The 18,262-nt window shown below is 47.3% G+C and overlaps 1 protein-coding gene across 1 annotated transcript in view; it reads right to left on the bottom strand.

Moving 5' to 3' along the window:
* Positions 1 to 18,262, bottom strand: part of myo15aa (myosin XVAa) — a 581,049-nt gene that overhangs the window by 261,896 nt on the left and 300,891 nt on the right. The window contains 2 exon segments of the mRNA XM_086002218.1: positions 13,094 to 13,171; positions 17,624 to 17,749. Of these exon segments, the coding sequence (XP_085858344.1) occupies positions 13,094 to 13,171; positions 17,624 to 17,749 (204 nt within the window).

The following is an 18,262-nucleotide window of genomic DNA, read 5'->3' as shown; positions in this document are numbered from 1 at the left end:
TGCGGGCTCCAGAGTGAAGGAACCCAGAAACGACTACTTTCGGAAAAGGACCTGACGCTAGAACAGGCTTTCAGCGTGGCAGTATCCTACGAAGCAGCAGCACGGGGAGCTGCGGAAATACAACAGAAACCACAAGAATACAGCGCTAACGAAATGGCGTATGGAGCAGAAAAGTGCTATCGCTGCGGCAGAACAACCCATGATCAGAAGGACTGCTGGTTTAAGGACAAAGTATGCAGGCAATGTGGGAAAATGGGACACATAGCAAGAGTCTGCAGGTCGGGAAAGAAAACCAACACTAAAAGAACTACTAAGGAAAAGTACAAGAAAGTAAAAAAAAATGACAGACAGTAGTTCGGAAGATCAAGAGAGTGATAATGACTCCGGGAGCAGGAGACTAAGTTGTCTGAAGTTACACAAAGTGATCGCAAAGGAGGATCACCGAACCATTTGGGTCACCCTCATGATAGCAGGGTCCCAAGTAAAGATGGAATTGGATACAGGATCAGCCCTAACTGTCATGAATCGACGAGACTATGAGCGGCTATTCTCACACATACCCTTGAAGGACACGTCCATTGTATTGAAGACATACACGGGGCAAAAAGTCTACCCCAGAGGAAAAATAAGGGTGCCAGTTAAATACAACGGCAAGGAAACACAGAAACTGTATCTATATATACTACAAGATGGAGGACCACCATTATTGGGACGTGAATGGATCCAAAAAATACAATTGGATTGGCATTCCATTCAGGCGCTAACTGTGACTGACAAAAAGGATGATGACGTCACACCTGGACTGTTGTGTATGTAATATGTATGCTACTTTAACCCTATGGCCAGGGCAGCACTACTTTGTAGGGCGTAGTGATACCGTAGTACCACTCCTGGCCATAGGGGTATAAATAGTACTGCGGGTACTGATCTCCCCTCAGTTCCCGCCTGTGGGTATGAAGTAAAGACCTAAGTTAAACCCTTCCAAGCTGTCTCTTCCTTATTGTATTAAGTATATTCGCATACTTTACACTGGCGACTAGGAACGTTCGAACTCACCAGTACAAGGTGCAACAAAGGATCGGTAGCAGTACGGGGAGAGAAGCTTCTTACCAGCCTGCAGAGTCCAGCGTCGACCGAAGGAGGCCACCCAGTTCAGGAGGAGCGGCAGCAACGGAGCGAGAGAGAGAGGTTCCAGCGAAGGCTGCGGCAGCTGAGAGAAGAGGCTGAACGGGCGTTCCAGCCACGGGGCAAAAGTCCACTCAGGGTCAGGTAAACTGCAATCCTTCCCGGGGAACGCGAGCTGCAAGGGCCAGAACAGGCAGGCGATCTGGGGAACAAACGGAGCCACGAGGACTAGCGGGCCACGAGAGGGGAAGGTCGTTGTAATAGCGGCGGTGGCAATAACGGGAGCTGCAAGAAAAAAAATAACGAACCTGGAGAGACGTCGTTGACAGCAGAGGGAGAAAAGGCGGGAAAAGCGCCATCTAGTGGACAAAGGGGAAAAGTTTTTCTCTTCAGCAGTTTAAAATGAACAGCGCCATCTAGTGGACAAAAGGGGGAAAGTTTTTCTCCAGCAGTTTAAAATGAACAGCGCCATCTAGTGGACAAAAGGGGGAAAGTTTTTCTCTTAGGAAAAAAAATAATAGCGCCATCTAGTGGAAAAAGGCGGGAAAACCTCTTCAGTAGTTTTAAAAATGGCTAAAGAAGCTCGGTTGTCAGAATTTGTTGCCGACATAGAAGATTGGGACGCATATGTAGAAAGGCATGAGCTTTATTGCATAGTAAACAAGGTGAAAGATGACGAAAAGGCAGCAACCTTATTAAATTCTATGGGGGCAAAAACATACGGTCTGCTGAGGAATCTTCTTACTCCAGAAAAGCCAGCAGACAAAACGTATGCCCAAATTGTTGATACGTTAAAGGAACATTTAAACCCTAAGCCACCATTTATAGCGGAAAGGTACCGCTTTTACAGACGCGACCAAAGGAATGATGAGTCGCAGGCAGCCTATTTGGCTGAGCTCAGACGGTTGTCCAAACATTGCCAGTTTGGAGCCTTTTTGGCGGAAGCGATCAGAGACAGATTTGTCTGTGGCATGTTAAATGAGAGTACACGAAAACGGTTGCTGGCCAAGAAACAGCTCAGCCTAGATCAGGCGATAGAAATAGCATTGGCACATGAAGCAGCAGCACAGGGTGCTGCCCAAATACGACAAAATACAACCGGCTATGACACCCATGAGGTGACATTTCACAAAGGTAAATGCTACCGTTGTGGCAAAACCACCCACGACCAAAGTAATTGTTGGTTTCGTGATAAAATATGCCGGCAGTGTGGGAAAAAGGGGCATATAGCGAAAGTTTGTCGGTCGGGTACGAAACCCAATAGTGGGGGCAATCCGAGCAGTACCAAGGCAAGGACAAAAATACATAAGATATCTGACAGTAGCTCAGACGAGTCACAGGAAGGCACAAAAGCAGAGCCTAAAGGTCTGGGATGTCTCAAGTTATATGGTGTAGACAAAACGGAGGACCACAGCACAATGTGGGTTAAAATGAAGGTAGCAGGCGTCGAAGTTAATATGGAGCTGGACACGGGTTCAGCCCTATCAGTAATTAATGAACAAGATTATAACAGGCTGTTCAAACGCATTCCCTTAAAGGATACCGAAATCAAATTAAAAACATATACGGGACAAAAAGTTTACCCAAAGGGAAAAATGCAAGTAACAGTTAAATACAATGGCAGAAAAGTGCCAGGACTTTATTTATACGTCCTACCAAACGGCGGACCACCACTTTTGGGTAGGGAATGGATAAGAAAAATCCATTTCGACTGGAAGTCGATACACGAGATAAAAGTAGAGACCACCAAGGATGATACAACCATTACAAGCAGGCTGTCGAAACTATTGGCAAAAACGCCAGAGGTGTTCCAACAAGGGCTGGGGACCTTAAAGGACATTAGAGCAAAAATAACTATTGCTCAAGACGCAAACCCCAAGTTTTGTAAGGCCAGACCGGTGCCTTACGCCATCCGGCCAGCTGTGGAAGCAGAACTGGATGCCTTAGAGAGTGCAGGTGTCCTTACAAAGATTGAGTGGAGCGAGTGGGCCACGCCCATCGTCCCAGTTATAAAGAAATCTGCAAATAACACGCCGGGGGAACCAAAGAAGGTTCGCATTTGCGGGGATTTTAAAATAACTATTAACCCAGTCCTGCACACGGTACAGTATCCGCTGCCGCGGATAGAGGACATATTCGCATCGTTAGCTGGGGGTAGACACTTTACGAAGATTGACCTTTGTCAAGCTTATTTACAGATGGAGGTGGAGCAGGACTCGAAAAAGCTCCTAACGATTAACACCCACAAGGGATTGTACCAGTACAATCGCCTGGTATTTGGTGTGGCGTCCGCCCCAGCCATATGGCAGAGGACCATGGAACAGGTCCTACAGGGCATTCCAGGAACGCAGTGCTACCTGGATGACATCCTGGTGACAGGACAAACGGATAACGACCACCTCGCTAACCTGGAGCGAGTACTTCTGCGGTTGCAACAATACGGACTCAGGGCAAACAAGCAGAAATGTGAGTTTTTCCAGGAACGTATCTCATACTGTGGTCACATTATAGATAAGGAAGGCCTGCATAAGTCCCCAGAAAAGATCGAGGCAGTAGTGAAGGCCCCGCCCCCTGAGAATGTATCTCAGTTACGATCATTCTTAGGCCTTATAAACTATTACCATAAGTTCCTCCCGAACTTATCGTCCATTTTACATCCACTAAATTCATTGCTGCAAAAGGGAGTCTCCTGGAATTGGGACGAAGCGTGTGAGGCTGCTTTTAAAAAGGGTAAACAACTCATTACATCAAAGGAAGTGCTCGCACACTTTGACCCAAAAATGCCAATGAGGTTGGCATGTGACGCCTCCCCGTATGGTATAGGGGCAGTGTTGTCACACAAATTTCCCAATGGGACGGAGAGGCCAATAGCATTTGCCTCAAGGTCGTTAACTACAGCCGAAAGAAACTATGCGCAAATCGACAGGGAGGCCCTCAGTCTGGTGTGGGGTGTAAAAAAATTCCACCACTATCTACATGGACAACGTTTCACACTACTGACGGATCATCAACCATTGGTGTCCATATTTAATCCAACAAAAGGGGTGCCCCTGATGACGGCCCAAAGGCTACAGAGATGGTCACTGTTCTTAGGAGCACACCAGTACCTTATCGAATATAAGGGTACCAAACAGCATGGCAATGCAGATGGCCTGTCGCGGCTACCATTGCCTGCAGAGATCGAAGAGATAGTACAGGACCCCGTGGAAATATATCATACGGCGGTTATGGAACACTTGCCCATCACCAGCCAATGTATCGAGCGGGAAACACAGAATGACCCGACACTGGCAAGGGTTTACGAATTGACCGTGAAAGGCTGGCCGGCGCAGGGTGACGCATCATTGCCGGCGTTTTCGGCAAGGAAGGACCAGTTGTCCGTATGCCGGGGCACATTGATGTGCGGAGCCAGGGTGGTGGTCCCTCAAAAATTACAACATAAAGTGTTGCGGGACTTACACGAAGGTCATCTGGGGGGTGTCAAAATGAAAAGCCTCGCCAGAGCCTACGTCTGGTGGCCCGGCATTGACAGGGACATCGAGGAAGTAGCAAAAGCATGCCAAGGGTGCCAGATGGTACAGAACGTACCACCCCAAGCCCCACTACATCCGTGGGAGTGGCCCTCAACGCCGTGGCAAAGGATCCACGTGGACTTCGCTGGGCCCTTCATGGATGCGATGTTCCTTATTGTAGTGGACGCCCACTCAAAATGGCCGGAGGTCATAAAGATGTCATCAACGACAGCCGAAAAGACGGTCGCAGCCTTAAGGACCATTTTTGCCCGAAATGGGGTGCCCGAGCAAGTCTGTTCGGACAATGGGCCACAATTTGTGGCAGAAGAATTTCAAGCATTCCTAAAAAGGAATGGAGTGCGACATTATACGTCCGCACCATATCATCCGGCTACAAATGGGCTGGCAGAGCGATTTGTACAGACTTTTAAAAAGGCCATCAAGGCGATGGGGGAGAAAAGGTTGCCACTACAACACAAGGTGGACAATTTCCTATTCGCGTACCGTAATGCTGCACATACGGTGACCAACCAGGCCCCCGCCGTCATGTTCTTTAATAGAAGGTTAAGGTCTCGCCTCGAATTGCTCAGACCAAACATCCGGAGAGATGTGGAAAACCGAGTATTTCGTAGGGCTCCTGACAGACAGACACGGAGCTTCGAGGTGGGGCAGCAAGTGTTGGCCCGTGATTATAGAAATGAAAAGTGGCGGTCTGGTACGATAAAGGCCCGCCAGGGACCTTTGATGTACACAGTGGATACTGGGGACGGCATAATCAGACGACATGCTGATCAACTTGTGGAGTCCAGAAACCCAACTGATTCACTACCTCAAACGTCTCAGCACATTGTTCCAGCGGAATCATGGCCCAGCTCGTCGCTACAGAAGTCTCAGGATGGCGAGGAGTTCAGCACTCCAGTGAGCTCCACGGCACAGGATGTGCCATCAGACACCGACGACTCCAGCGATGAAGTGGTGACGGAAGTACCGCCGCCTACACCGAGACCGACTAGAGAAAGACGTTATCCTAGTCGAGACAGGAGGCCTCCTCAGAGACTGAATCTATAACATGTTTCTTTTTATATATATATATAGGTAGACAACTCTGATGTAAATATGTTATGTATGTTGTGTTACCAAATGTTATTAGCCCTAGTTATGGTGCATCTGTTGACTTAATTGCACGGGTACGTTTTAATTAAAAGGGGAGGAATGTTGTGTATGTAATATGTATGCTACTTTAACCCTATGGCCAGGGCAGCACTACTTTGTAGGGCGTAGTGATACCGTAGTACCACTCCTGGCCATAGGGGTATAAATAGTACTGCGGGTACTGATCTCCCCTCAGTTCCCGCCTGTGGGTATGAAGTAAAGACCTAAGTTAAACCCTTCCAAGCTGTCTCTTCCTTATTGTATTAAGTATATTCGCATACTTTACATGGACGACTGTCAAAAATTCTAACTGACGCGAAAGAGGTGTTCCAACAAGGACTTGGGACTCTAAAAGGAGTAACGGCAACGATAAAAATCGACGATAACGCAAACCCAAATTTTTTTAAGGCCAGACCGGTACCGTACGCGATCCGCCCAGCCATTGAAGCAGAGCTGGAGAGTCTGGAGCGTTCGGGTGTGCTGTCCAAGGTGGACTGGAGCGAGTGGGCCACACCCATCGTTCCTGTAATTAAGAAATCATTGAGCAGCACGCCTGGGGAGCCGAAGAAGGTTCGCATTTGTGGGGACTTCAAGGTAACTGTGAACCCAGTCCTGCACGCAGTACAATATCCACTTCCACGGATAGAAGATATTTTCACCTCACTATCTGGAGGGAAACGCTTTACGAAGACTGATCTGGCCCAAGCGTATCTACAAATGGAGGTGGAAGAAGCATCTAGGAAATACCTCACGATAAACACTCACAATGGCCTTTACCAGTACAATCGACTGGTATTCGGGGTAGCATCAGCCCCGGCTATTTGGCAGAGGGCGATGGAACAAGTCCTGCAAGGGATCCCGGGGACCCAGTGTTATTTGGACGACATCCTGGTTACGGGCGAAAATGACAGTGAACACCTTGCCAACCTGGAGCAGGTGGTCACTAAATTACAAGAATATGGGCTACGAGCCAACCGCCCCAAATGCGAGTTCTTCAGGAGACAAATCTCGTATTGTGGCCACATGATTGATGAGGAAGGGTTGCATAAGTCGCCAGACAAGATTGAAGCTGTAGTCAAGGCTCCAGCACCGGAAAATGTGTCGCAACTGAGGTCGTTTCTCGGGTTGGTGAACTACTACCATAAGTTCTTGCCGAATTTATCTACAATTCTGCACCCACTGAACGCCCTGCTGCAAACTGGAGTAACATGGAAATGGAGTGATGAGTGTAAGCGTGCCTTTCAGAAATGTAAATGCCTAATCACTTCAAAAGAAGTATTGGCCCACTACAATCCATCACTACCGATTCGGTTGGCATGTGATGCGTCTTCCTACGGCATTGGAGCGGTGCTGTCGCACAAATTCCTTGACGGTTCAGAGAGGCCAATAGCCTTTGCGTCGCGCTCGTTAACCTCAGCCGAGCGTAACTACGCCCAGATTGACAGGGAGGCCCTCAGCCGGGTGTGGGGGGTGAAGAAGTTTAATCACTATCTGCATGGGCAGAAATTCACCCTACTGACTGATCATCAGCCCCTGGTCTCCATTTTTAACCCAAAGAAGGGCGTTCCGGTGATGACGGCGTAACGGCTGCAAAGATGGTCACTTTTTCTAGGGGCACATCAGTACGACATAGAGTACAAGGGTACGAAACAGCATGGAAACGCTGATGGGCTGTCGCGCCTACCGTTGCCTACGGTAGAGGAAGCACCTGCAGTGGACCCTGTTGAGATATTCCATGCGACCATAGTCGAATGTCTACCTGTTACAAACTCAAGTATAGAGAAGGAAACCTGAAATGACCCGACACTCTCTCGGGTCTATGATTTGACGGTGAAGGGATGGCCAGCACATGGCGACTCACTGTTGCCAGCATTCTCGCCAAGGAGAGAACAGCTGTCAGTGTGCCGGGGAACCTTGATGTGTGGATCCCGAGTGGTAATTCCACCCAAGTTGAGAGATAGAGTGCTCAATGAGCTTCATGAGGGTCATCTGGGAGGGGTAAAAATGAAGAGCCTAGCCAGGGCGTTTGTGTGGTGGCCGGGAATCGATAAAGAAATCGAGGATATGACCAAGAGATGCACAGGATGCCAGAAGGTCCAAAACAGGCCCTGCTACACCCATGGGAGTTGCCCTCATCTCCATGGCAACGGGTACACATTGATTTTGCTGGTCCATTTATGGACTCAATGTTTCTAATCGCCGTGGATGCCCATTCGAAATGGCCAGAGGTCATCAAAATGTCCTCCACCACCACGGAGAAAACTATTGCAGTCCTACGGACCATCTTCGCCAGGAATGGCTTGCCAGAACAGATTTGCTCTGACAATGGGCCACAGTTTGTGTCCGAGGATTTCTGGAGGTTTCTGAGGAATAATGGGGTGAAACATTACACATCTGCCCCATATCATCCAGCCACAAATGGATTGGCTGAGAGGTTTGTTCAGACCTTTAAAAAGGCAATAAAAGCGATGTATAACGACGACATACCACTACAACACAAGGTGGATAATTTCTTGTTTGCTTACCGGAATGCGACACATGCAGTCACCAACCAAGCTCCAGCCATAATGTTCTTCAACCGAAGGCTAAGATGTCGCCTGGATTTGCTCAAACCAAACATAAGACGAGATGTTGAGGATAAGCAATTCCAGCACATCAATGAGAAGCCAACCAGGAGCTTCAAGATAGGGCAACCAGTCTTGGCCCGCGACTACCGAACAGAAAAATGTCAGCCAGGAACGATATGCACACAGCAGGGACCACTAATGTACACAGTGGACGTTGGAGAGAGCATTGTGAGACGCCATGCTGACCAGATTCTAGAGTCACAGGAACAAGCCAAACCCATACCACGAGCATGTGCACCTGGTAATGAACCCGAAGTACAGATTGCGTCTACCTCAGAAGCAGTGGTATTGGAAGCTGACGAACCAACCAATGACAATGAGCCAGAATCGACTCCGCCGCAAGAACAGGATACTCGAGAAAGGCGCTATCCAGTCAGGATCAGGAAGCCTCCTCAAAGACTGAACTTATAAATGATTATTTCAGTTGATGTATATAGTACAGAGAAAATTGTAATTGTAATTAGTTATTATTTAGTTGTTAAATGAATGTTATGTACTGTTTATCTAAAAGGGGAGGAATTGTTGTGTATGTACCTTTAAGAGAAGAACTGATTCTATACTGCAGTACCGGCAGTGACCAAACCTGTATATAAAGCCATAGCAGGCTTCTGTACTTCAGTCTTAAGTTACCCTCTGTTCAGTAAATACCTGTTATTATTGTTCTCCTGCAGTCCGTGTATTATTGATACTCGGACACTACAGAACCAAGGGTCTAAAGAGGGTGAGGAACTTAACGTAATTAATGTAAGTAGAGAAAAAGTACTTGAGAAACTAATGGGACTAAAGGCCGACAAATCCCCTGGACCCGACGGCCTACATCCTAGGGTTCTAAAAGAGGTGGCTGAAGTGATAATAGATGTATTGGTTTTGATCTTCCAAAATTCTCTAGATTCTGAAATGGTCCCAGTGGATTGGAATGTCACAAATGTAACACCGCTATTCAAGAAATAGAGGGAGAGAAAAAACAGGGAACTACAGGCCAGTTAGCCTGATATCAGTCATCATCAGTAAGCTCCCCGATAGAGTGGAGCTAATTTACAGAACAAATGGGAAACTGTTCAACCTCTGTCGCCTCCAGTCTAGATCCAAGGTCGTTCCATCATCTGTCATTGAATTACCGTATGCAGACGACGCTTGTGTCTGTGCACACTCTGAGGTCGAACTCCAAACCATCATCAACACCTTCACTAAAGCATACGAGAGCATGGGCCTTACACTAAACATCTGTAAGACAAAGGTCCTCTACCAACCTGCCCCCACCACACAGTACTGCTCCCTGATTATCAAAATCCATGACAAGGCCTTGGACAATGTGGACCACTTTCCATACCTCGGGAGCCTACTGTCAACAAGGGCAGACGTCGATGACAAAGTCCAACATCGCCTTCAGTGTGCCAGTGCAGCCTTCGGTCGCCTGAGGAAGAGAGTGTTTGAAGACCAGGACCTCAAACCCAGCACCAAGCTCATGATCTGCAGAGCAGTAGTGATACCCGCCCTCCTGTATGCTTCAGAGACATGGACCATGTACAGCAGGCACCTCAAAGCACTGGAGAGGTACCACCAACGCTGCCTCCGCAAGATCCTGCAAATCCATTGGCAGGATAGGCACACCAATTTCAGTGTTCTCGCTCAGGCCAACATCCCCAGCATCGAAGCTCTGACCACGCTCAATCAGCTCCGATGGACGGGTCACATTGTCCGCATGCCCGATACGAGGCTCCCAAAGCAAGCGCTCTACTCGGAGCACCGACATGGCAAGAGAGCCCCAGGTGGGCAGAGGAAACGGTTCAAGGACACCCTCAAAGTCTCCTTGAAGAAGTGCAGCATCCCCACCGACACCTGGGAATCCTTGGCCCAAGACCGCACAAAGTGGAGGAGAAGCATCCGGGAAGGCGCCAAACACCTTGAGTCTCTTCGCCAGGAGCAAGCGGATGCCAAGCGCAAACAGCGGACGGAGCGCACGTCAACCCAAACACCCCACCCACCCACCCCTTCAACCACCGTCTGCCCCACCTGTGACAGAGACTGTAGGTCCCGCATTGGACTCATCAGTCACCCGAGAACTCATTTTAAGTGTGGAAGCAAATCATCCTCGGTTCCGAGGGACTGCCTAAGAAGAAGAGTCGTTGGGAAAATGCTGGAATCCATTGTTAAGGAAGTGGTATCAAGTCACTTAGAAAATCATAACATGATTAGGCAGAGTCAACATGGTTTTATGAAAGGGAAATCGTGTTTGACAAATTTATTAGAGTTTTTGAGGATGTAACTAGCAGGATAGATAAAGGGGAACCAGTGGATGTAGTATATTTGGATTTATAAAAGGCATTTGATATGGTGCCACATAGAAACATAGAAGATAGGAGCAGGAGTAGGCAATTCGGCCCTTCGAGCCTGCTCTGCCATTCAACGAGATCATGGCTGATCATCCAAACCCTAGCACCCGGTCCCTACACCGACAGCCATCCCACCCAAGCCCTATCCCCGTAACCCCGTAACCCCACGTATTTAATCCCCCCTAACACTAAGGGCTAATTTTTTATCATGGCCATTCAACCTAACCCGCACATCTTTGGACTGTGGGAGGAAACCGGAGCACCCGGAGAAAACCCACGCAAACACGGGGAGAATGTGCAAACTCCACACAGACAGTCGCCCGAGGCCGGATTTGAACCCGGGTCCCTGGCACTGTGAGGCAACAGTGCTAACCACTATGCCACCGTGCTGCCCTATAAAAGGTTATTACACAAGATTAGGGCTAAAGGGTTGGGGGTAATATAGTAGCATGGATAGAGGATTGGTTAACGGACAGAAAACAGAGAGTAGGGATAAACAGATCTTTTTCAGGTTGGCAGGCTGTAACTAGTGGGGTGCTGCAAGGATCAGTGTTGGGGCCCCAGCTATTTACAATCTATATTAATGACCTAGATGAAGGGACCGAGTATAATGTATCCAAGTTTGTTGATGATACAAAGCTAGGTGGGACAGTAAGCTGTGAGGGGAACACAAAGAGTCTGCAAAGGGATATAGATAGATGAAGTGAGTGGGCAGTAAGGTGGCAGATGGAGTATAATGTAGGGAAATGTGAGGTTATTCACTTTGGTAGGAAGAATAGAAAAACAGAGTTTTTTAAATGGTGAGAAACTTTCAAATGTTGGTGTTCAGAGAGATTCGTGCAAGAAACACAGAAAGCATTCGCACCCGAACGACCAGATTTAGGAACAGCTTCTTTCCCAGGGCTGTCATCCTACTGAACTCCACAAATAAACTCTAAAGCCTGCACATCTGCCAATGCACTTTATTATGGTTATGTTTATGTTAATGTATTACAAGCCAAATGAATGTTGAATGTTTAAATGTCTTAATCTAAATGTACGCTCTCGGGAGCCGCAAGCCTACATTTCGTTGTACTGCACGTGTGCACTAACAATGACAATAAAGTTGATTATTATTATTATTATTAGCATGCAGGTACAGCAAGCAATAAGGAAGGCAAATGGCATGTTGGCCTTTATTGCAAGGGGGTTGGAGTATAAGAGTGAGGAAGTCTTGCTACAATTGTACAGGGCCTTGGTGAGACCACACCTGGAGTACTGGGCACAGTTTTGGTCTCCTTATCTAAGGAAGGATATACTTGCCTTGGAGGCGGTGCAACGAAGGTTCACTAGATTGATTCCTGGGATGAGAGGGCTGTCCTATGATGAGAGATTGAGTAGATTGGGCCGATACTCTCTGGAGTTTAGAAGAATAAGAGGTGATCTCATTGAAACATATAAGATTCTGAAGGGGATTGACAGGGTAGATGCTGAGACATTGTTTCCCCTGGCTGGAGTGTCTAGAACTAGGGGGCACAGTCTCAGGATAAGGGGTCGGCCATTTAAGACTGAGATGCGGAGGAATTTCTTTACTCAGAGGGTTGTGAATCTTTGGAATTCTCATCCCCAGAGGGCTGTGAATGTTGAGTCTTTGAGTATATTCGAGGCTAAGAGAGATAGATTTTTGGACTCTAGGGGAATCAAGGGATATGGTGATCGGGCAGGAAAGTGGAGTTGAGGTCGATGATCAGCCATGGTCTTACTGAATGGCGGAGCAGGCTCGAGGGGCCGTATGGCCGACTCCTGCTCTTATTTCTTATGTTCTTAATGCAATTGGTTCTAATATATCAGGGTTTTGTCCATTGGGGAGTCTATTTCATGTGGTGATCACTCTTTCTGCATGAAGAAGTTCCTGACATCAGTGTGAAGTTTGGCTTTTATTAGTTTGAATCTGTGATCCCATGTTCCACTCTCACAGTTAGAAGTAATCTTCCAGATCACTGCACAGACATCTCCTTTCAAGGCTGCAGAACCTTATAACCAAGACCTGTCAGTACAGGGTATAGTAGATCATTGAACATGGCACACCTCCATACAGCTAACAGACACGTGTCCGCTGGCCAGGGTGGCCTGACCGGACTACACATGTCCGCTGGCCAGGGTGGCCTGACCGGACTACACGTGTCCGCTGGCCAGGGTGGCCTGACCGGACTACACGTGTCCGCTGGCCAGGGTGGCCCGACCAGACTATTGAGCTTCTCTGGCATGATCAGGACCAAAGAATTATCAGCAACGACCGCTAAAACCTAAACATAAGCAACAGACTGCGTTTGAGCTGTCAGGCAAACAGATCTCGCCAACTCACCTTTGTTTTGCTGTTGACAAACAACTCCATGACATCCTGTCGAACTTGATCATGATTTTTCTCGACAAATTTGTGGACCTGTGAGAAATAGGAACAGGAATGAAATGTGGCTCTGTTCAGCCCCATTGCGAAACAAGAAAGCATGTAGTGAGAGAGGACCATTCACCTGGCAAATCTGCTTCTCACACAAACCATGGACAACAGGTGCTGTCATGGACTCTCCACTCAGTTATTAATCTCCTGACATCAAATTCCTCCCTTTTCTCCCCACCCCTTCTTGATCTATTTGCACCACACACCATTCCTGGGTCTATTCCATAGAATCATAGAATGATACAGCACAGAAGCAGACCATTCAGCCCAGTGCCAGCTCTTGGGTAGAGCGCTCCAATTAATCCCACTCCCTGCTCTTTCCCACAGCCCAGTAAATTCTTTCCCTTCAACTATTTACCCAATTCTCTTTTGAAAGTTATTATTCAATCTGCTTCCGCCGCCCTTTCAGGCAGCGCGTTCCAGATCACAACAACTCGCTGTGTAAAAAATTGTTTCCTCATGTTGCCTCTGGTTCTTTTGCCAATCACCTTAAATCTGTGTCCTCTGCTTACCGGCATGGGCCGAATGGTCTCCTTCTGTGCTGTAACCATTCTATGATACCGGCCATTCTGCCAGTGGAAACAGTTTCTTATTTACTGTATCAAAACGATTCATAATTTTGAACACCTCCATCAAATCTTCTCTGCTCTGAGGAGAACACCAGCTTTTCCGGTCTCTCCACATAACTGAAGTCCCTCATTCCTGGTACCATTCCAGTAAATCTCTTCTGTATCCACTCCAAGGCCTTGGTGTCCTTCCTAAAGTGTGGTGCCCAGAATTAAACACAATACTCCAGCTGAAGCCAGTGTTTTATAAAGGTTTAGCATAACTTCCTTGCTTTTGTACTCTATTCCTCTATTAATAAAGCCAAGGATCCTGTGTGCTTTTATAACAGCCTTCTCAACTTGTCCTGCCACCATCAAAGATTTGTGTACATAAACAAGTCTCTCTGTTCCTGCACCCCTTTAAAACTGTACCATTTAGTTTATATTGCCTCTCTTCATTCTTCCTACCAAAATGTATCAATTCACACTGCTATGTGTTAAATTTCATCTGCCACATGTCTGCCAATTTTACCAGTCAGTCTATGTCCTCCTTAAGTCTGTTACTATCCTCCTCATTGTTTACTACATTTCCGAGTTTCATATCATCTGCAAACTTTGAAATTAAGCCCTGTACACCCAAGTCCTGGCCATTAATATATATCAAAAAGACCCCTGGGGAACACCACTGTATACCATCCTCCGGTCTGAAAAACAACCATTCACCACTACTCTCTGCTTTCTGTCCCTTAGCCAATTTTATATCCATGCTGCCACTGTCCTTTTAATCCCATGGGCTTTAATTTTGCTAACAAGTCTATTACTCTGTCAAACGCCTTTTGTAAGTATACTGTATTCACTGCTCACGATGTGGTCTCCTCTACATTGGGGAGACCAAACGCAGATTGGGCGACCGCTTTGCAGAACACCTCCGTTCAGTCCATAAGGGGGACCCTGAGCTCCCGGTGGCCTGTCACTTTAATTCTCCGCTCCACTCCCACTGACGTCTCTGTCCTCGGCCTCTTGCATTGTTCCACAGAAGCTCAGCGTAAGCTCGAGGAACAGCACCTCATCTTCCGATTAGGCACTTTACAGCCTTCCTGACTCAACATCGAGTTCAACAATTTCAGACCATAACCTCGGCCCCTATCATCATATATATATTTTTTAGCCACACTCTTTGTCTGTCTTTTTTTCTTCTCCCCCACATGGCAGCTGTCTTTCATTCTGCCAACGGAATTTACACTTCATCTAGAGCCATCCTTTGTTTCTTAACCTGTCCCATTACCATCTCCTCTCGCCTTGAATATCTCTTAATGTCTCTTAACCTCTTCCGCCTTCTATCCTATCACAGACCTTCCCTTTTGTTCTTTCATCCCCTCCCCCCTCTCCCAGCCTCTAAAAATCTGTTCCATTTCCTGCTTTTTTCCAGTTCTGACGAAAGGTCATCGACCTGAAACATTAACTCTGTTTCTCTCTTCACAGATGCTGCCTGACCTGCTGAGTTTCTCCAGCATTTTCTGTTTTTATTACCCTCATCAACTCTCTCTGTTACTTCATCAAAGAACTCAATCAAGTTAGTCAGACACGACTTGCCTTTAACAAATCCATGCTGACTTTCATTTATTAGTCCATACTTTTCCAAATGCCAATTAATTTTGTCCCGCATTATTGCCTCAAAAAGTTTCCCCACCACCGACGTTAGGCTGTCTGGCCTGTAGTTGCCGGGTTTATCCCTCTCCCCTGTTTTAAACAGGGGTGTAACATTTGCAATCCTCCAGTCCTCTGGCACCACCCCCATATCCAAGGAAGATTGGAAGAGTGTAGCCAGAGCCTCCGCAATTTCCACCCTTCCTTCAGCAACCTAGGATGCATCCCATCCGGACCGGGTTACTTTTTTACTTGGAGGACTGCCAATCTTTTACATTTTTAAAATTCATTCATGGGATGTAGGCATCACCGGCAAGGCCAGCATTTATTGCCCATCCCTAATTGCCCTTGAGAAGGTGGTGGTGAGCCGCCTTCTTGAACCGCTGCAGTCCGTGTGGTGAAGGTACTCCCACAATGCTGTCAGGGAGTGAGTTCCAGGATTTTAACCCAGCGACGATGAAGGATTGGCGATATACTTCTAAGTCAGGATGGTGTGTGAGTCAGGAGGTGAGTCACTCGCCGCAGAATATCCAGCTTATGACCTGCTCTTGTAGCCACAGTATTTATGTGGCTGGTCCAGTTAAGTTTCTGGTCAATGGTGACCCCCAGGATGTTGATGGTGGGGGAATTAGACGATGGTAATGCCATAGAATGTCAAGAGGAGGTGCTTAGACGTTCTCTTTTTGGAGATAGTTATTGCCTGGCACTTGTGTGGCGTAAATGTTACCTGCCACTTATCAGCCCAAGCTTGAATGTTGTCCAGGTCTTGCTGCATGCGGGCATGGACTGCTTCATTATCTGAAGAGTTGTGAGCAGAAAGGAACACTGTGCAGTCATCAGCAAACATCCCCACTTCTGACCTTATGATGGAGGGAAGGTTGATGAAGCAGCTGAAGATGGTTGGGCCTAGGACACTGCCCCGATGAACTCCTGCAGCGATGTCCTGGGGCTGACTGACCTCCAACACCCACAACCACCTTCCTTTGTGCTAGGTATGACTCCAGCCAGTGGAGCGTTTTCCCCCCGATTCCCATTGACTTCAGTTTTACTCGGGCTCCCTGGTGCCACACTCAGTCAAATGCTGCCTTGATGTCAAGGGCAGTCACTCTCACCTCACCTCTGGAATTCAGCTCTTTTGTCCATGTTTGGACCACGGCTGTAATGAGGTCTAGGGCCGAATGGTCCTGGTGGAACCCAAACTGAGTGTTGGTGAGCAGGTTATTGGTGAGTAAGAGCCACTTGATAGCACTATTGATGACACCTTCCATCACTTTGCTGATGTTTGAGAGTAGGCTGATGGGGCGGTAATTGGCCGGATTGGATTTGTCCTACTGTCAGGACATGCCTGGGCAGTTTTACACTTTGTCGGGTAGATGCCAGTGTTGTAGCTGTACTGGAATAGCTTGGCTAAAGGCATGGCTAGTTCTGGAGCACAAGTCTTAAGCACTGCGGCCGAGATGTTGCTGTACCCAGTACAGTAAAGTGCCTCCTCTTTATCTATTTTTATCCTATCTGATATTGCTACTGCCTCCTCCTTTACTGCTACATTGGCAGCATCACACACCATCCATTGCCAAGACTGTGGGCAACTTGTTTCTAGACTTGCCAGTCCTGCTTCCTAAATGGCTACTAGCAGTTCTCTGATAATTGGTCTGACTGAGGCTCCCAGTTCAGAGTTGTCACCTTCACACAGAACCGGAGTTCAAACCAGAGCCCGAGGAGAGGGAGAGAGATCGGACCTGTTAAAAGTGGCATTGATTGGGTAGTCTGACCGCACCTTACACAGTGCAGGGGGATTTTGCTGCAGTTACAGGGTGAATATCATCAGATTATAAGATTACTACTCATTACTGGTAGGCTATTACACCCATGACTTACTACCAGTCACATATGAATTATCAGTGAGTTACATAAGAACGTAAGAAATAGGAGCAGGACTAGTCCATTCAGCTCTTCGAGCCTGCTCTGCCATTCTATAAGATCATGGCTGATTTTCTACCTCAACTCCACCTTCCTGCACTTTCCCCATATCCCTCAATTCCCTTAACATCCAAAAATCTATTGCTGTCTGTCTTACATATACTCAACGACTGATCATCCACAGCCCTCTGGGGTAGAGAATTCCAAAGATTCACAACCCTTTGAGTGAAGAAATTTCTCATCAATGACAGGGGACCCGACCTTTATACTCAACAACAGAGTGAGTGAATGATGAGGTGAGCTGAAAATAAAGGACGATAATTACCTGGTATGTCACTTTCCCAGCATAGTGTTTAATGGTGAATTCAGGCAGAGGCATCTTTGGCTTCGAGTACAGAGGGTTGTTGCCATGGTGATAGTGACATTTTTGCAGGAAGGTGTGGTCAGTTGCCTGTTTTGAAAGAGCAGAGTGTTATAAATCTCATCATTCATCAAAAAAACTACTCGTGAAATAACGCTGGACGGCCAGCTGGTGGCGCCGTCCAAGGAGTATAAATACTCGGGCGTCAGCCCCAGCTTTCCAGGGACATTTTGTAAGACAAGGTACTAGTGAAGTACAACTAGACCTCCATGTTCTGAAACAAGTTGATTAAAGCCTTGCTTTATGCTCAAACCAAGTGCATAGTGAGTTTTATTACGTCACAGAGTGTTACAGCCACACTGCCAGTCACACACAGAAAGATATTAGAGGCTGAAACATCTTCCTATTGAACGTCTGGTTAGTTTGGCTCCAGTTTTGCTGATGATGGCGTATATTTTCCTGTAAATTGCAGGGGCTCCCTGGAATTCGCAGTGAGGTTCAGGAAGGAAGCCGATCCACAAAGAATCTGTCACTGGAAAGCCTGACCTCTGCATTCGCACAACAGCTCTCCTGCACACGGCACGTCTCTAACAGGCTCCTTTC

This window comes from Somniosus microcephalus, chromosome 11 (assembly GCF_052327205.1).
Source record: "Somniosus microcephalus isolate GS21.2 chromosome 11, FLI_Smic_1.0, whole genome shotgun sequence".
Taxonomy (NCBI): Eukaryota; Metazoa; Chordata; class Chondrichthyes; order Squaliformes; family Somniosidae; genus Somniosus; species Somniosus microcephalus.
This window is presented reverse-complemented; position numbering and strand designations above follow the sequence as displayed.